Source organism: Scomber scombrus, chromosome 10 (assembly GCF_963691925.1).
Source record: "Scomber scombrus chromosome 10, fScoSco1.1, whole genome shotgun sequence".
Lineage (NCBI taxonomy): Eukaryota > Metazoa > Chordata > Actinopteri > Scombriformes > Scombridae > Scomber > Scomber scombrus.
Window position 1 is genome coordinate 18,187,671 of NC_084979.1, and position 20,768 is coordinate 18,208,438.

At 39.7% G+C, this 20,768-nt stretch overlaps 1 protein-coding gene across 2 annotated transcripts in view; it reads left to right on the plus strand.

The window, feature by feature from the left end:
• Positions 1-20,768, plus strand: part of LOC133987891 (potassium voltage-gated channel subfamily D member 3-like) — a 95,183-nt gene extending 74,415 nt beyond the window's left edge. The window contains exons 2-6 of one of the 2 annotated variants that reach the window (XM_062427373.1): positions 3,839-4,007; positions 14,629-14,730; positions 17,739-17,831; positions 19,117-19,376; positions 20,594-20,768. In XM_062427373.1, the coding sequence (XP_062283357.1) occupies positions 3,839-4,007; positions 14,629-14,730; positions 17,739-17,831; positions 19,117-19,376; positions 20,594-20,768 (799 nt within the window). The remainder of the gene's footprint in view (positions 1-3,838; positions 4,008-14,628; positions 14,731-17,738; positions 17,832-19,116; positions 19,377-20,593) is intronic. The other variant, XM_062427374.1, reaches the window with a different exon arrangement.

Consider the following 20,768-nt stretch of genomic DNA (forward strand, 5'->3'; position numbering starts at 1 on the left):
ATCTTTTGAGGAATATTTAACTAAAACTATCAAACCTCTCAGCATACTAGCATTGATATTATCTGAATCCTTATGTCTCTTTCTACACTTCTCTTTTTTCTGCTGTCATTTTTTCCTTTTGTTGTCTTTTTTTTCTTTTTCCTCTTCTTCTCTATATGTCTATCTGTCTTTCCCCCTACCTGTTGTTCCTCCCCCTCCTTATTTGCTTTCCTGCGGTGACATTTGTGGGGGTGATTATAGATGGTTGTCCCATCCCTGAAGAGCCATGTGTCATCAGAGTTACTTCCATCTGAGTGACTGGCCATGAAATGTCAGATGAGAGTACAGATGGATGGATGGTTGAGGGTTAAAGGCCTGGAGAGGCAATATTTCATTCCACGGAGCCCAAAAGAGCTAAGCTTCATTGGTTTGCAACATGTTACCCAATAAAAATGGGATACCTCTTATGGATATTTTTATGAGGCATCATCATTTATGGCCGCTGTTGTAACACAATGTATTTTTCATAACGGAGTCCTGTTGTAAATATGGATTGTTAAATATGCTGAAATGACTCTTCATCTTCTATATTTTAAATCAATACCACCATGACACTGAGTATTTTTATGTAAGTAGGACTGTGTTATCATTTTATCAACTTTTGACAGAATCACATTGTCATTTTATGATCACAATGTCACGGTATTTTACAAATGTATACTTAGAAAGACATTTTAATTGAAAACAAACAATGAATAAATAATATAATAATAAATTGTAATAGTTGTTTTGCACATGTGTAGAGGTTTGTCTGATGTAACAAACATACTTCAAACATACTAATATCAATTAGCTCATTTTATATGATTTTGTATATGATATCTAAATCCTGATGCAGTATATTTAAAAACACACAATATTTGAACTTGTTTACATTTTTAAACAGAAAACTTAAAGAAATGTAGACTGTTAACACTGTAGGCTACATACTACATTCATATGTAGTAAACCGTGTTGCAGACAGATGTTAGTTTTCAGCAGTGTGAAAATGTGTGTGAGCGTGCACTATAGAAAGGAGCTATAGCAGCTCTCCATGGTGCTGAAAGGTCCTGGCTCCTTCAGTGAGCCTACTGCAAACCCTGGTTAAAAGAATTTCCTCCAGGAAAATTGCAGAGGAATCACATGGGATTTGGTCTGTAAATGGAAACCCAACCCTTAACACTTCATATGTCTTCCTCTAACTCTCTTTTTAGTAGAAACTTCCTATCCTGAACATGGTTACTTGTATTTTACCGGTATACTGGCAGGGTTCATCAGTGGGAATTTAAAGGGATGAATTGCTCTATCCTGACCTGACATGACATGACCTGTCATCATCACAAATCTGTGTGTCTGTCAGCCCTCAGACCATCTCTCTGTTAAGCCCATCCATCAGACATACCTTCACTAGAGCACTCAGGCCAACTCAATAACCCTCCATCTATCCTTCCTAGACTTTATTAATATAACCCCAAGAGAGACCTGGCCCTCCTAGGATGGGTTGTCACAACCCTGACCGAGGATTGACCTGCCCACCTGTCTTGGTTATGTGTACATTTGTGATATGCGCATTCATCCTGTATTTTTTTGTATGTGAGTGTATGCATAGTACACAGCAAACTCATGGTTGTGTGTGTTTATGCAGATATGTGTGAGTGAGATATGAGCAAGAAAAGCTGATTGAGAGGAAAAATCCCCCTGCGTACACTACGTTTGCTGATAAAATATCTCTCCCACCAGTATACTTCCCTTTTGCTTCTTATCCATCTTCTTACTCTCTGAGACATGTACCTCCATCCCATTCCCCACCCTCAATGTTGCCTCACAGAGTTAGAAACAGCCCCTGGCAGTTATCCAGACAGGAGGGGAAGAAATTACATCTAACCTCGCTGATCACATGCACACACACGCATATGCACAACCTCACACCACTTATTACTGCTTTCTCTTTCTTTAATGTGTGCAAGCCCAGCTTTATCGCTGTGCCATGTATAATGGCTCAGAGATGGTATCATCAGAGACAGGCCAGCTTGACTAAATGGGAGCGGCAAATTGACTGTAGTATTAGGAGAGAAGGGCCTCTATCAGGCAATCTGATAGGGGCCCATTAAAGAAGGCTTGCAGATGAATATGATTAGCTTTTCATTCCTCCTAATGGAAACGTCTTCTGAAGAGGGGAGGAGATGAAATGTTTCGTAGTGATAGGGCCTTTGTACCACTGATGGGATTGTTATTGCCTAATTTGGGTAGAAAGGCCATTAAACTTCTTCGAAAGGGCGATGAATGTTCTCTGTAAGTATGCTCTCAGTTATAGCTGCGGACCAATGGTTCACTGTGTGTGGGCAGTGCCTTGCTTTGTTGATGCGAAAATATTTGGCTTGTTTTTCGTGAAATTTGTGACAAATGAGTATGAGGTTTCATCTCCTTCCCCAAAACTAACTAAATGGGTTTGTTTGTGGTTTATGTGTGTTTGTGTGTTGCCATTCTGTGTTTTACTATCTCCACCAGACTGTGACAAAAGTGCTTCATTAGATTATTAAAACGACTATCACAAGCACAACTTCTTAAGCAGATTATTGTTCATTTACGGAGAGCCTCCAGGGGACTGTTTGCCAAGTCCTCAAATAACAACTAGTGTTATGCTCTGCGATCTGTCAAAGTGGATGAATTTGATAGGTGCTATTTAGCAACGTTTCTGAATATTTGCAAGACTTCAAAGTAATTTTTCAGCACTAAAAAGTAAAGGAAAAGTTATTGTTTGCAATTCAGAGAATGTAGTTCCATAATAGTGCACTTTCTAATGTGAATCCTTCCCAGCCTCCGACCTTGATGTTGGGGGATCACAGGTTTATTCAGCTCACTAACAAAATATTTGTTTTCAAATTGCTACCTTATTGACATATTAATATGAACATTTCTCCTCTAATAATCTGTACATAATTACATATGATGCTTAAAGGCTATTTGTTTCAGTTTTATTTGCAGTCAGTTCCAATAAATTCAGTAGAATTTCTTGTTTAGCTGGAAAACAAGAACAAATTACCTGCACTTTTTTTCTCATGAATAAGAAATGAACGCCATTAGAGGTAAAGGTTGCTTTTCCAACTAAGTCGTGCTTTTTGAGCTTTTAAATTTCTTCTCGTCTGTCTTAGTTTTCCTTGCACTGTTGATTCCAGCAGTATGGCTTCTGCTTTGGGAAAAAAATATAGTAATGTAGTTATTGTAATTGTTTTGACTGTCTTCTGAACTAAAGACAATATTGCTTTTGACTTGCAAATATTTCAGATTGAATGGGGGTAAATTACTTTTTGGAAATGTCCCTGGCATTCACCGTGTCCTCCTCTTTCTCCTCTCTAAAGGTTAATAGTATCTGCTCCCTCATTGAATGACTCAGTGGACTTCACTGTGCCAGTCATTGACAGAGGAGGTTTGGGAGCCTCTCTTTTTCTCTCTTGGGGTGGGAGTCAGCAGGCCATGCTTTATTCTGGTGGGAATGGAATATGAGTGGTCTAAAAAAGTAAGACGAATGCCTCATACCAGAGGAATGAATGGGCAGTAATTTTAACTGGCTGACAGGGTGTGTGTGTGTGTGTGTGTGTGTGTGTGTGTGTGTGTGTGTGTGTGTGTGTGTGTGTGTGTGTGTGTGTGTGTGTGTGTGTGTGTGTGTGTGTGTGTGTGTGTGTGTGTGTGTGTGTGTGTGATGTGAATGACCTCAGTTGGCTGTGACTCAAAGGTTGAGTTATCACATACGAATTTTATTAAAATTGTAATAATGTTTTACTAAATTTATTCTCTCTTTCTCCCTGTCACCCCTTTGCAGGTACGGAGATATGGTTCCTAAGACGATTGCGGGGAAGATCTTTGGTTCAATCTGCTCTCTGAGTGGCGTGCTGGTAATTGCCCTGCCTGTCCCTGTCATCGTGTCCAACTTTAGCCGCATCTATCACCAGAACCAGAGAGCAGACAAACGGCGGGCGCAAAAAATGCAGGTGAACACAGTTTTATTTCCCTTCAACTGGGCCCCAGAGGTTGGGACTTCCAGAGCTCCATCCCAGAGGGGAGCTCAGACGTCACTCGCCCCCAGATTAGAGGACTCCACAGGGTTCAGCTCTTCCCTGAAACTAATGATTGATGGCTGATCTAAATTAACATAATCTTTTACTCTAAAAACAAAATTATATGATTTTAACATAATTTTCCTTTAGATATGCCACAACTCAAAGCTATAGTACTTGGAGCCACAGATGTAAAATCTTAGTAATAATAGTATTTTTGATGTTCTTGTAAAAACCTTTTTTGACAAAATCTGTTAAATCTCTGCATTTCCAGGTAAGACCCACCCAGGTAGATAAAATCTGTCTGAGTTGCATGCTGCAGTAACTGAGTGGGGACTAGAGGCTTTTATGTGTGCAGCTGCATAGCTATCTTCTACAAATAACCTGCAATTGAGACATTTACGATACATCTGTAAATTGTACCACCGACCAACAGTGTGCATGTGAGGTGTTTACAGAACATCATATGAGGACTGGAGGTAACAAAAATCAATTGATAAAAATAGAAGTGATGAAAAACAGAGCAGTCAAAATGGATGTGAAATGAAAAATTGAGTTCTCAGGTGATGTGATTAAAACAGTATTGAAAATTTTCTCCCCTCTTACAGTCATCATTTACAACACAGAATTGCCATTTATCATTTAAGGAAATTGGTCTAAAGGGTGGGAATGACAAAAAATAATTGAAAAAATAATACATTCTCAAATGATTGGATACATTTGATTGATATTTTATTTGAAACTGTGTGTGCTCTGATAATTAACTGGGCTGTGTTCATCATTCACAATAGCCAACTGCTGTTTATTGTTAACAGCAAGCAATTTTTGTCATTTTGTTATTTCGCCCAAAATGTCAATCAAAAACCATGCCCGCTGACTAACTGATTGAGGTTTTGGCTCTCAGCATGCATGCCTGGCCTGCTGGGAAGCTTAGATATACTGTAGAAACTTGGGGCAGGGAGCCTTTCCCAAAAACAATTTATTAAAATATTTGTACAAAACATGTATTTGTAAAAACTCACTATGTGTGCTTTTCCAAATACCGTATTCAGATTCAGGTCCTACCTTTGTTTCTATATCTAAGCTTCTGTGTCTATTTGTAAGCATTTTTTCATCACTTCCATTTTGTTTAATTATTATTGTTACTCCCATAACTTGAGGCCACGTTTCTTATATGATAAATGGCAATTTTGCACTGTGAATGATGAATGACAAACATAAGAGGGGAAAATTATGAAACATGGCTCTGTTTTTATCATATCACAGCCGTTTAAATCAAATTGGCTTTAAATTTGTCAAATTACTTGATAACTTATCACTGTAATTTTCATTTCACATCCATTTTTACCACTATATTTTTCAATTCCCATGCATTTTCATCATTTCATCGCCTACATTTTTATCAATTATTTTTAGTTGTTTCTCCCCATATTGATCATCTGCAGTGTGTACTGATAATCTGCATGTGAGGCATTTAGGGAACATCAGTAAACTGTAGGGTCTGTCAATAGTCTGCATGTGAGGTTTTTAGGGGACATCTGTAAATTGTAGGGTCTGTAAATAGTCTGCATGTGAGGCGTTTAAGGGACATCTGTAAAGTGCAGGTACAGAAAATAACCTGGGTTACACTCACAGCTCTAAACATGTGGGAACACTGAAACGACAATATTGAGCCTTCTCTGGATCCGATAGAAATACATGACCTGAGCTGAACTCAACTTGCTGTTCTGACTTAAGAAAAAAACTCTTATGATTATGTAAAATAACCAACGTACCCCTTTTACATCTAACCATTATCATTACTTCCAAAAATCCCAAAAACCCCAAGCTTTAATCCTAAAATAATCTGTACAAAGAAGTGAATATCAGCAATAACCCCCTTCTGCATGATTTTCTTTTGTTGGTCTGTCCTTGTGAACAGATTTTATCCTCTTAAGTATGTCAACAAAAACACAAACAGGCAGAAATTCATAAACGGATTATGTAAACTCATGTTTAAACTGTGGAAGGTTTAAAGATCCTATCTTCCTTTAGTATCCCAGCCGTTAGAGCTTTGGCCTCAAGACCCTGAAAGAATCATGTTGTGGCCATGAGCCGAACTGGTTAGCAGCATCAGCTGGCGGACATACAAAACTGGGCTGGTAATCATAGTTTGAGGTGAAGCCTTGACAGTTTTTGTTTTCCTGAGACAGATAGTAGTGTGTTTATTTGGAGCTGGCAGGCATGCGCACACTGACACATATTTTCAGACTCCATTCCTCTCTCTCTCATCGCGTTCATTCACACTTCTCCTAGCAAGGTTTTTTTTCACTCCTTTTGCTTCTCCTCTCATCTCTGCTCCTCTGCCTCCATCTATTTGCTCTCCCTTGCTCTCTCTCTCTCTCTCACACTCTCTGTGATTACTGCCATCCATCTCGGCACATGCTCTGGTTGTAGTTTAAATCTGTTTAAAGTCCTGCAGTTCGACCGTGGCTTGACCGCTGCCCAGTCTTAACTAACCGTAACCTTGTCTGGAAAGCAAGACTCTGGTGTAACACATCCAAGTATGCGGGGAGGAAAAGAGACACACAGGGGATGAAAGAGAGTTAGAAGGTTGGGGAAATTATCTAGATTAAAAACAAGGTAGAGCCGATGAGATGTACAGTGTTGACGCAGAAAAGAGAGAGGAGTGGTGACGAAGAAGGCCATAGGGAAGGAGGGAGCAGAGGAGGCAGGGGGAGAGTAGGAAGGGGGGAGAGCTGGAGGCGATGTGTGTCCTAATGCTGTGTTCTTTCCTGAAATAGCTATCACCCAGATGAGGTGCTGGCTGGAAGGAAGGTGTGTGTCTGTCCATCTGCTTGTGTGTGTACGTGCATCTGTTTGAGTGTGTGTCTGAGTGTGAATGTGCGTCAAGTACACCCACCATACTTCCTGTCAGTTTAGGCCTGACCTTGGTCTGTCGCAACTTCCTGTGCATTCTCCACTGAACCGCAATGTGGTGCAGTGTCCCCAAACACTGCTCGGTAACCACCAACTGACCAGTGTAGCATAACAGCGCTGTTGTCATAACTGGTACTAAATGACTCTATCAGGGAACTTGAATGCCTCCCTGGCTAGCCTGCAGGGGAGGTCAGCGATTTGCTTAATCACCCATGCATCCAACGGATAGGTTTCTCATTTCGTAACACTGTGATTCAACACACTTTTTCAACCTTAATTATACTTTCACAATTATAGATAAATATATATACGTATAATTGCCTTGATCTTTGAGAGCGTTATTACTACAGCAAATTAAGGTGTAGTGTCAAAGTGGTTGAAAGGTTTGCAAGTGTGATATTTCAGAGCATTTATAATTTGCTCTCTGTGCACGATCTCTGTCTCTAAAGTTACTACAATTATATTTCATTTTAACCTCCCCCTGTGGACAAAAGCAGTAGTGTTTTCCCAGAATGAAGACTGCATTTCCCATGAGCACATCCATCCAGCCTGTCCTGACAAAAAAATATTGGATTCACATTAAATTTGCTACCGATATTCAAGGTCCTCAGAGATTAAATTATATATCTATTAGTTACATCTATATATAATGTTGGAGATCTGCTGACTTGTCATCTAAAGCCATCATCCGGTCTGAATTTCAATTTGCCCAATGCTTTGGTTACAGATCAAATATGGGTAAAACATTTGACATTTGCCTCCCAGTCCATGTACACTCCATCCAAAGTTGTGTTAAACTTGTTTGAAAACAGGATAAACAAATACATTACTTTGTTTTTCCGTTTTTCATATGAATTTTTAAAAAAATGAAATGCATGTCCATTTTTCCTGTTCCCTTAACCCTAACCTGTTTTTATCTTCAAATCGACAATTGGAATTCAATCAGAAAACAACTTGTTTTTCACTTGACTTATTTCAGAAGCTAAATGTTTAATTCTGTTTCCCCTGTCTTGTCAAGTTGATAGATATGGAGCTCAGGATTTAACAGAAGGACAGCTATTTACTTCAAACTATTTCACTGTATGAACCTAGACTGTTCGTGTGTGTAACAGCTGACCTTTTGGATGTGTATAAAAACACAGAACATTAATTAACACTATAATTGTTATATATATTTGGTCAGACCTGGCGCTAGATCAAATCAATAGCATGGGCATTTCATTTTCATGAGGGGGCGCACAATATATTGTATATTTGTTTATCCTGTTATCAAACAAGTTGAACACAGCTTTGGACAAAGGGTACACACAGAACACATTTGGTCTTTGCAAATGGAAATGATGTATGTATTTATTTGCATATAGAGCAAGGAAGTGAGATCCAATCACAAGCGGTCACTGGAGACATATGCAGAGACACATATGGCCAGGTGTGAACAGACGTACTTAAAGCTGTCCACTTGTGATCAGATCGCCCAAAATGCATGTTAACTCTAAACTATTAGATGTTGAAACTGGTAAACATCAGCACTAGAGCCGTGTCACTAAGCACAGTAGTATGCTGATGTTAACATTTGGCTCAATGCACCACTGTGCCAAGTGCAGTTTTACAGAGCCACCAGCATGACTGTACACTCCAATCTTGCTGTATAATGAGCAGCAATTGAAAGGGATTTAACTGCCCTTTTACAACAACTGCCGCAGACATGTGTTCAGCTCATTACATGTTACATCACATTAATTTAATTTTCTTTGACTCTAAGTTGGCAGATAACAGTCAATCACTATAAAAGATGGTCACCTCATTGCAGAGGGTGTATGATAGAGCTATTTCACTACTAATGACAATTGTGATCTTTAATGCCCCACCCCAGCCATGAATTACTCAGGCATGTCATATCCTTCAATACCCTATTACTACCATCCACATAACTTGTAGTGTTCTTTAATGCTCCATAACCTTAATGACATATGACCTTCTCAGCCATTAAGCCAACCATTTAGCAAGTGTTACTGGTCATTTGCCATAGCAACACGTCATTTGCTTAGCATTTATTACCCACACCTGGTTATATTTCACAGAAAATCTATTCTTCCTCAGATCATTTCTTAGAACAAGGCTACGTTTAACTGGGAGTAAAATAGGATGGCCATTCAAGATTGCCTTTCACAGTACTCAAACAATGAGGGGCGAGCAGACGGGGGATTTGTTGAGCAGAGGAAGTGCAGCATTATTGCCCCAGCATTTTCCAGCCTTGTCTGTTCTCCTACCTTCTGTCTTCTCCCCTTTTTTATCTCCTCACATGCTTTTCCCCTCCCTGCCCATCCTCCCTCCCCACACCCCCTCCACATCCATCTTCATTTAGGTCTAATTGTTAGCTGTTCTGGGCTCCCATTACAATTAGCCATCCATCTGGGCGGTGGTGGAGAGACAGTCCCTGATCCATCTCACTGCGCAAAGGAAAGAAACACGAGGATGCCACCAGTTGCTGTGCGCGGCAAGGCAGCACACACAGCCAAAGACCAACATATATTCACTTCACTATTCTGCCTTTCCAGTAGTCTTCAGTGTCAATACTTTTATTCTACAGTGAATTTCAGTTTAAGTCCCTCCCTGTCTTGATGCATGATCCCATGAACGAATCTAAAATAAAGTGTCCAATCTGCATGGGTTACTCTTTAGTTGATCTCTGGACTTTCTTTGCATAAAGGTAATAATATCCTCAGGTAGGTCTAATTACATATTCTCAATAGCTTACCTTAAGCCTACCTTAAGAGATTTAAAAGATTTAAATGGAGAATCACAAAGAGCAAGTGTTACAGAAGGATTTTTTTTAAAGGTGGGGGGGGGGATCTGTTTTGTTGGTTATGTGAAAAAATATTTCACGTGGACTTGAATCTGGGTTGATTGCAATAGATATTTTACTCATAAGCTTAAACATAAATGTACATACAATTTGCAACAAAAGAACTTCACCATAGCCAAAATACATAATTAAAAGTCTGGAAAGAGGTCATTTGTCTGATTAAGAACAAGGTCAGCTCTTCAAAATCATCAGTTTTTAGCAGCTCATCGTGTTGATGTTTTTTTAATGACCTAAGTCTCATTGTCTGACACATATTTCATTTTTCTGTACCTTGAAATGTGATGTCATACCCATCTAAGCAAACAGCAAACAATTTGATTTATTCCAAGATTTGACAAACATTTCCTAAACACATGTTAGCCATTCTCAAATACACACCACAAAAAGTAAATATGTCATTGTTGTACTATGTACAATTAAACACTCGTGGGGCTTTGTTTGAAATGCCTTAACGGTAGATCATGAGTGTAGCTTCAGGTATAGAGTTGCAGAATCTATACATATCTCTCATTGTTTTCTCCCCATCATGGTTTGTGCTTCAATGAAAATCAGTTGCCATCTTTATTGCATTTTATTTTTCCCACTTTCATTGGAAATCTTTCTCTGATTGTTGTCCTTAAACTGTGTGAATAGTAAAATTACTGCCTATTGTGGTACACAAGCTTTACATTGGCTCGGGGCTGAAACAAAACAAAAACGCTTTTCCATCCCTCCCTGTTTCTCGGTCTCTCTCCCATTGCTCTGAATTACTTCAATATTGTTGTTAGACCTCCCTCAGAATGCTCAAGTCAAAAGGTGGAGATGACTTCTGGTTCAGATTGTTTTGCCCTTCCATCAATAAAGTCGTCGGCACTTTGCAAGAAGACAGACCAAAAAGAGAGATGGAGGGACGGGGGACTTCACTCAGGGGGTTTGAGAGCTCTGCCATGAATTATATCCTTTGTAAAAAAAAAATAAAATAAAATAAAAAAAACCTAAACACGAAACATCACAGCAGCAAACAGATCTGAGCGGCATCTTCCTGGTGTCTATAAAGAGGAGGTAATCCAGGTTAAGCAGAGGTACTTTGTTTCTGAGTGGTGTTAGTCTGAGGTTAAGCTGTCTCTGGTACCGAGGTAGATATCTGTGGGCCAGAGGAGGTGATGTGTGTGTGTGTGTGTGTGTGTGTGTGTGTGTGTGTGTGTGTGTGTGTGTGTGTGTGTGTGTGTGTGTGTGTGTGTGTGTGTGTGTGTGTGTGTGTGTGTGTGTGTGTGTGTGTGTGTGTGTGTGTGTGAAATAACTGTCTTATTTCCTCATGGCAGAGATGTCAGCATGTATAAAAGCAACTCTTAAGATGAGTGGCAGCTGCAAAACAAAATTAGACTCCTCCACAGCTATTTATGTGCATGAGAGAGAGAGAGAGAGAGAGAGAGAGAGAGAGAGTGCGTGTGTTTGTGGTGTGTTTCCTCATCAGATGGTCTCCTCTTTCACTTGTATGGTTCTAAGGCAGGCCTGAGGCAGAACCTAATCTGGTCTCATAGCTCGATTGCTCCACTTTTCACTCAGCCAATCCTATACGGGCAGTCTTCCAAAGCTGTAAATCACAAGGTACCATGAATTTTTTAACTTTTACTTTCAACTAAAAACATGTACTTCTAACAAAACTTCCTGGCATGGGAGCTGAGTGGATATGTAGAGCATTTTTAAGGATTTTAGGATATGCCAATTTAGATCCCTCATCTGGCAGGGAATTTTGTTAAAATAAAACATTTGTGCCAGCTTGCATTGTATAGCTTTAATCTTGTGTGAAAGTGCGATTGATCATAAATTGTGGCTCTGTGGCACGAAGAATAGGGAACAATGAGGGAAGAAAGGGTATTTGGATCAGCTTATTAGCCCTTGGGTGTGTGAAAACATCTGGACAGTTTCAACTAGAGATATTGAGCATCACTATTCTGATTGGTTGGCTAATTTGGGGTTTGTGAAAGTACTGCTTTTCCAAGTTGTTTGCCTTAAAATACAGCTGAAATTAGATGTTTGTCTAGAATGGCATACAAATCTGCTGTGTAAATCACTGTGTCAACAACCAGACAGCATTCTGCTACACAGTCCAAGAGCCACAGACTCTGAACAACACCCCACATTAGCTTTCCTGCTAAAGTCTTCTTCTTATCGAACTTACTACATAAATGAATGTACATCTTGTCCTGCACCTCAGTTTGTTGAACAGGCAACCAAACAAACGCTCACTGGGGAAAGTGCACCGCTACCGTCAGATTGCAGGCTAGAAAGCTAATTATCTGCTCAGCTGCAGCACTTAAAATAAAACGTAAACATACCTGTCACTGTGGTCCATTTACATTCTGGTGTGGTTCTTATTCTTCAATACCACTCCTTACAACACATTGTCTGACAATTACTTGTAAGTTACAAGTTTGTTTACTAAAGGCCTTTTTTCTTCCTTTTGATGATGAAAAAACTGTTAACAATACATTTTTTTAAAAACCACATCATTATTTTTGTTTTCCGTTTCTGTCCTCCATGTATTAATTAGACCTTCATTTATTTACTGAGGGAATGTTAGGCGTAAAATGGAGTCTTTATATTCAATTGTATTGTGCTTCGGAGCAAACACAGGCAAATTTTGTATTGAAAGGACTTACGACTCAAAGAATATTGTATGTGAGGAAAGAAATAGCTTGTTTTGTTTACACTCTGTGTCTGTGTGGATATATGGTGTACACATGACTGTATGTGTCTCGTTGTGAAAGAAAAGGCAGTTTATACACTTTTTGGCTTTGTAACCTTCCATGTGGTATTCTGTGTGTGTGTGTGTGTGTGTGTGTGTGTGTGTGTGTGTGTGTGTGTGTGTGTGTGAAGGTGTTAATGAAAGTCCTCTTTTTATGGTTTCCTTACACTTCTGTGTGCTCTCAGTGATGCTTCAGCAGCAATTCAGGCTCAATCTGTCCTGCAGAAGCTGTTCATGAAAACACAGATGGGCCTTAGACACAAGCTTCCGGGTCCCAAAGGCCCCAGGAATCTATCAGACTAGATTCAATCTAGCGGGACATGTTCTTAACATCCCCTCCATTACCCCTGCGCTGCCTGGCAACCATCGCCACAGTCACAGGCTCCTGTTTGCATTGTGACCCCGGAGAGACGGTCCCATTAGCTGAGCACAATGCCAGAACATAAAGAAGGGTTATCCCAAAGGCCTGTGGGGATGCTGTAGCAGCACAAATGTACATAGGTGTTAAGAGTGTGAGGGCACAAAGAGAGCGAGGAAAACTTGTCAAGGAGGGGGAAAGGAAAGGTGAGAGAGACAAAAATATAGATAAACATGGTGCTTCAGTGAGAAGGTAAACAATTTTAGGGGACTTGGGTTTATGATATAGATGCTCTCATGTAGATTAGTCTCTTTGTATGTGTGTGTGTTCACTGGCATTCTTGTTTATCTCCCCTGCTTCTCTTAAGATTACCAAATCACAGCATGAGCTACCTGTAGGTCAACAAACATTACCATGTTTTGAATGAAACTCAAGTGACAGGTGGAGCTTAAATTACCATACATTACCATACTTTTACTGAGCCTAGTATTTCTGCTGCTCTATATGGCTCCTATGTATATGTATGGAAAATCATCTATGGAGACAAGACGTGCATACATAAGCACACAGGGATATGCAAACACACATCCGCACACCCAATTAACCCCCCAAGCAGTGCATGGGCCCCCTACTAAACGAGCTCTCTGTCTGCTCATTATTTATACAGCTCACATTATTCTACCAATTTCACTTCAATGAATTTGTCAACCTGTTTTAAAACGTGTTAAGGGGAGCAACAGAGATATATACACACACTCTGAAGCTCCACCTAGCCTGACACCCAACTCTTGACTTTGACAGGAAAATGGCAGGCCTTAGAGAAGTGAGTGACTCACATTACACTCTCATATAAAAGCAGTTGTTTTAGTAACTGAGAGATTTATTGAGACCAGCGTTTCACACAGGCCTGTGTACACAAACACATGTGCACTCATATGTTTTCACACACATTGAGTAGATAAAGGACATTTGAGTAAAATCAGTCAAAGCTTGTAGACAATAAGATGTTACCGATGTATAAAGAATTCACTCCAAGGACCAGAGTGCATCCTTGTTTTTACCTCTTTTCTTTGTCTTTGTTGCTGACTACCTCAGAGGAGATATTTGACAGCATGAAAGCAAGAGGGAGAGAAAGAGAGGGGGAAAAAAGACTGGACCCTGCACCCACTGTGCTGTACAGGTGTAATGAGTAAAGAAGCATTCAAGCCGACATAAACATAGCAGCTCAGGAATGAAGATGAAAAGCATTATGGATCCGGACACTTCCTTCATTTATTTTGCTAAACAAAACCACTAATGTAGCAGCACAAAAACGGCCCTAATACATTCAATTCAGTACTTTAAATGCAGAATGACACTTTGCTGCTTAATTCATACAGGATTTACCTGCATTACTCCCAGCTGATGCTCTAACTGATTTTCAACCCAAGGAATCTGTTATCATGTAGTCACCATAAATCATTCATGAGTATCACAGGAGATCAGAGTGAATTTATCACAGGAGATCAGAGTGAATGCTTTAGTGGCATGTTAGATTTGATGCATATGATCTCAATTAATACTGTACATCAAGCATGTGAAAGTGCTGTAGCTCAAATCGGTGAGATGTGTCAGAATGATACCCAATCATGATAAAGGATGTGGGACAGGTACTGACTTCCAGGTGGTCTTTTACTTTTTGCAGAAAGCCCGCTTGGCCAGGATACGAATATCCAAGGCAGGGAGCTCCAATGCCTTCCTCCACAGCAAGCGCAACGGCCTGTTCAACGAAGCTCTGGAGCTCACGGTAAGACCACTCTCTGAACCACAGACACTATATGCTTCACTGAGGTCACTGGCTTTTTCCTCAAGATTTTCTAACTTACTTACTGATGACACAGAAAGCCTGACCTCTCTGTCTCCAATCGTTAGAAACAAGGTTCTGAGGGTTTCAAAGCAGGCAACCACTATTGTCTTCAGATGCAGGCCTCGCTTTCCCGTCCTTTAATTATCAGTTCTTAGAATGCACACAGTGTCCATTCAGAGCAGCTAACTGTGACCTCATTGGATAAGCAGCACTTCTAATGTGAGCGTCTGTGAGCCCAGCTGCCCAGCTGAGGAACAGGCTTCAGGCAATGCAGACATGTAAACACATGCAAACACATGAAATGTAAACACAACTCAAGGATGTTCCTTGCCTCACCAAAATGTTGCGGTTCACAAACACTTGAGTAGCCCGAGGGCCGACACAGTGCAAAACAAAAACAAGTGCGTCTTCCTCCCTCTCTCTCCATGTGTCTCTTGAGTAGCATTAGTGAGGACTAAATCAGACATGTCACATGTGTATATAAGTTTTATTTCCAGTATGTTATATTTGCAGTTATTTTAAGTAAATGGTCATGAGTACTGCTTTCTTTTACAGTAAATATTGACTGATAAGGTGTCTTTATAAAATTTGATAAGATTTAAAAAGATATACAATTAAGATTACCTCCTGACTCAGCAGCATCATCAAAGACTGTCTGGAGTAACAAAGTTTGCAAAATATGTTAAGGACAAGACTTTTTTTTACTGGTAATTTAATTTTTTACACACAACATCTATTTTGATATCCTATGAAGATGTGGTTTTATTTAATTCAGTGTAGAGTGCGTACTGCAACCAACAACAAAGAAATAAATAAATAAAGGTAACAATAATAATAATAATAGAATTTGGGAACATTTTAACTTTATAGAGTAGTTTTATTAACAAACACAATACTGAAGCCAAAATAATGTGAGAGATATTACCATCACTGTCTGTCATTGTCTATCATGAAAACAATAAGATTACTTTTTTTCCCTGTTTTTCATATTGAGCAGATGCAACTTTAAAATGATTGAATAGAACATTACCAGTATTTCAAGACTTTCACTTCTTTCCACAGACAGTCATTTAAATTCATGAGCAGTCACTCACTTGTGCTGTCTGCTCAAATAAATGTGGTTTTCATTTTCTTTTTGGTTCATGTGTTTTGTTCCCTATATCACATTATGTTTTTGTCAGATAAAAAATAGCAACAAGGTGCCAGTCCTGGTAGCAACTGCAGACTTGCAGTTTATGTCCAAAGTCAACAATTTATAAGTTGATATGAAGATATGCGCCCACTCAATAAAATGTGAATTGTTGTCTGAGTTGCATATCATTTTAAGGCAACTATTTACTGACAACATGTACAGCACCATGCAGAGCCACGCAGTGTGTATTGTCGCTCGGCAGATCAAGCTGTTTCCACTCTCTACAGTATGGTGGCCACCTGGGTAGTGAGCCATAACCGCCTCCAGACAGATTGCTGATATGGGCTTCTAGTCGCACGTATAGAGAGGGACAGAAATAACTCAGCCTAAACACCTGTGTTTTACTGCTGTGTTAGGTACAGATAAGCAGCGTGAACACAGGTGAGCAGTCTTGGCTAGAACGGAGTCATCAGCACAGGAATCTACCCTCTCAGCAAAGAAGCTTCTGCTTATAGCATCAGCCAACCGCTTAACAAACAGAAAATTGCTACTACAAATCTTCCAAACATGGCATTTTACTTGCCTTTCGGCAGTGCTGTGGAGCATGCAAGATCAGGGCAGTATTCTCAGGCTTTGTTTTTTATAAACAGCTCAACTACAGATTCTGCTGGGAAAGACTGATGCAACCTGTGGAAAGCCTGTACATACGAAACACTGCTGCACCTCTGACAAAAACAATGATGGCATTCTGACATAATACATAAGACATTTTCCCAGGATATTCTGACCAAAACACTTATAACAATAATAATGGAGACGAATCTGTGTTTTTCTGAATACTAGCTCTTCAGTTATCAGATATATAACAATATTAAACTTGGTCTCTGGTTTGCTCAAATTAAATTAAAAGGGCAACTGTTTCAAATATTACATCAGAGAAAGAGTATTCATTAGTATTCAGGCACAAAAGTCATATATTTTGTAATATTTTAAGATTTTTGTTTCTAAATTAGATTTTTCTTGTCTGCACAAAGGAAATGTTGAAACTATTTTAAAAAATGTGACTAGTAAAAAATATACAGTGAGATTTAAGTAAAAGGAATTAATGAATTTATAATTCATGCATCATTTATTTTTTTGCTGGTTCCTTCACGTTCTTAGAGGATCCACAGGGCTCCACATTAGTCATCAGTCTACTCAGTTTTCTCACTTACCTCATGACTAGTCAGTAATGAGCTCCATATCCAAACCACCACAGAACCAGAAATGGCACCCACTTTTGACGCACAGATACAGCTCACATACATAAACAGAACAAAAAACAGAAAAGAAAAATAAGGAATATGGAAAACAAGTCATTAAGGATTTGCCTGTGGGCAGCCTTTGCAATAACAGAGATGGAGGCAAAATGCCATGATGGAAATTTTGATATGAATTGTACATATAAACTCTATATCCATTAGGAGCGACTCTCCCTTGCAGCACAGATCAATGCACTGGCTCCACTGATGTTAGTAGACATTCCTCTCACAGTCAGTATGATAAATCGCCCAGTGTCTGAATGGCATGACTGCGGCCTTGACTGCTGTCTTTTCTCAGTGCTGAACTGTGAACACTAGTAAAACTCTACTTGTCTGTTCTCCTTTTGTCTCCTTCTCCAACTGAAGCAACTTCCATACAAGATGAACCTTTCAGACCAGGTACCGAGACAGCAGCCGGCCACACACCTCCTGCATCTGATTAGTGTCTTCCTGAAAGAAAATGTGGCATAGTGTTCATGTTGTGCGTGTGTGTGTGTGTATGTGTGTCACTACAGAGTTCCACTGAGGAGGATCAGAGGTTAAGCAAGTCTGCCTCTCTATTAGAGAGCCAGCACCACCACCTGCTGCACTGTCTGGAGAAAACCACTGTGAGTACACACACACACACACACACACACACACAAACACAAACACACACACACACACACATTCAACCATTATATTTCAACAATATATCTAGTCATGATGAATAAAAACAATGTACGCAATTTTTGCTTTTTTTCCAGAATCACACATGCATTCAATTTTAAATTGTTTTAGTTTTTTTTAAGTAATTTAATATCCCTAAACTGTGCAATCATCTTTAGGCTACATTTCTCTCTAGCTGTGGCTCATCAGGTAAAAATAACTGACAGTCAGGTGTAATGAGTAGAGATTTGCAGTATCTCTATGTGCTTGGGCAAGCGCAGCTGTAGCGTGATGTCCGGTACACTGCATTTCCCTTATGACAAATGCTCGTTTGCCTGTATGTGATACAGACTCGCTGTCCATTTCAGCCTGGAAATCTCACAATCTAGCATGCACTGGTGTACACAAACACACCCAAACTCATTCTATAGACTATATATTGATGAAAATAGTCTACATGAAGGCTAATATGAATTAGTTCAACCTGCAATAAGTGATTTTTTTGGCCACAAGCTGTAAACACTCTTCCGTTGATTCAGCAAATGTGTTCGCAAACAGTTACCTATTTACACATCCAGCAGACACTGAGCAACATTAGCTTTCATTTGGAGCCTTGTTTGTGTCCTCCTGGACAAACATGGACAAACATCCTGGGCCTAATATCTAGCTTGGCTCCAATATGTACACCAGCTAACTGCTAATTTTGTCTTTCTCTCATTTGTTGCTGGGAAAAATTTTGTAAAATGTGATTTTGGAGGTTTTTTGCTGAAAACACCTGCTAGCTGAAATGAAGATGTTGATGAGAGCGGTGACAGAGAACCAAAACAGCAAAGTTGTGCGACAGAAAACCAAAACAATGAGACAAAAGGTGATAAACTCCATAGAGCTGAGGGGAATTGCAAAGTCAAGTGATAATTATCTGCACGACCACAAGTAGTCATTTTATCCACTGTCAGTACAAGTATTGATTGTAGGTGCTTTTAAGACCTCTGACTATGGACTATGAGCCAAGCTTCAACACATTAAAAAAATGTCACACACACAGAGCCACGCACACCCAAAATAATCACACTTTCTCAGAGAAGATATTGACCTAGGCAATGAAGCAGAAAATGACAGGCTATATCAAGCCATATGCAGTACATGGTCATAAATATAAATGTTGTAAATGTCCCATCTTTTTTATGACTCTCTCTCTCTCTGTCTTTTTCCCATCCTCATCTGTCTCTTTGTCTTTGTTTGCAGAACCATGAGTTTGTGGATGAACAGTATTACCAGCAGAGCTACCTGGAAGCAGGGCTGCAGAATTACCCATCTCGAAGCCCCTCCCTCTCCAGCCAAGATGGCGTGACGGGCACATGCTGCACCCGCCGAAGCAAGAAGCACCACACCCCTTTAGCGAACGCTAGTGCCCCAGCACACATGCAGCCTTTGACACACACGCACACACACCAACAAGGTTTGCAAGAGCTCAGCACCATCCACATCCAGCCCCTCAGCACCAGGTAAGCTCAGGACAAAAAGACTCCAATGTCCTTTAACTTTAGGTGCTATGATGATACATTTCTGAAATCAGTTTAAAGGAAGAAGTCCGTCCTTGGTTACTCAGGCGCAGTATGTACTTTATAATAAAATTGTGACGTTTTAAGAATTACTTTTTGACAAAGAGTTGTTTACTTTGGTAGTTTGCTCATTTTCCATCAGCCTACCTCATATTATATTTTGAAATCTGTATATGATGTTTGGCAAAAGCACAAATAATGTGTTTAATAAAATAAAGTTCTCCCAAACGTGTTCAATAGCAGTGGTATTCAAAGGTCAATGAAGAAAACATGGCTATGATCCATTATAAATCATGTTTTTCTTGCTTTTTGGTTCAAAAAATAAAAAGATTTTTTTGCCTGTGGCTGTGGGGTTTCATCAGCCATACTGGTAGTGCAACATCTTATCAAGTAACTTCAAACCTTAATGATTAACAATAAATAAGGCTTTCTACAATCAGCGAACATTAGCTTAATGAGCCACCATGTAACTAATGACAACTGACAACGAGGTGCTAATTTACTGTCACAACATTCAGTGAATGGTTCGCATAATTTTAGTCATTTATTTATCCCAGAAATTCTTCCTGAATTACCAGGTTACAAGTTGGAATTGAAGCCACATAAAGTCAGTAAGACTCCAAAAGTCTGTTCAAAGGTTATAGAACAGCAATAATATATCGGCTTTTCAAGTACAGTGAACTCACTGGAAAACATCAGACTTGCACACCCCAAAGAGACAGGGCAACATGAGTGTCCCAGTGGAGTTTTCTGGCCTTTTGACAAATGTATGATGAATATTTATTCACCTTTCAGCTTTAGTTTTAGTCCTGCAAACTCCCTCCTGTGGAGGGATGCAAATTTCTGGCTGTTTAGAGTTCGGTGTCGATTGCCTATGGACTCAGCACCACTAGCATCCAATAAACATTACATGGTCATTTGGTCAGAATGGAACTGTTTGGCATGACTGCAGCCCTAACAGCTGCCATTGCTGAACAATGAAAACCATTAAAACTCCACCTGTTTGTTCTGCTTTTGTCTCTTTCTCCAAATAAAAACTTTAAAAAAAACTTCAGTCCTCAAACCTCCAGTGAGATAAGTTTGTGCTTACTTTTAATTAAATGGTTCAACATAGACAAACAACCCTTGATTTTTTTTTGTCTTTCCTCCTTTTCTTCTAGCCGCTCCAGTCTGAACATGCGTGTAGATGAGCAAGCATCCCTGAACTGCCAGAGCAGCCAGATCATCACAGCAATCATCAGCATTCCCACACCGCCAGTGACGACTCCTGAGGGTGATGCTCATCTGCCAACAGTCCCCGCCCACCAGAACGTTGTGAAGGTGTCCGCACTGTGA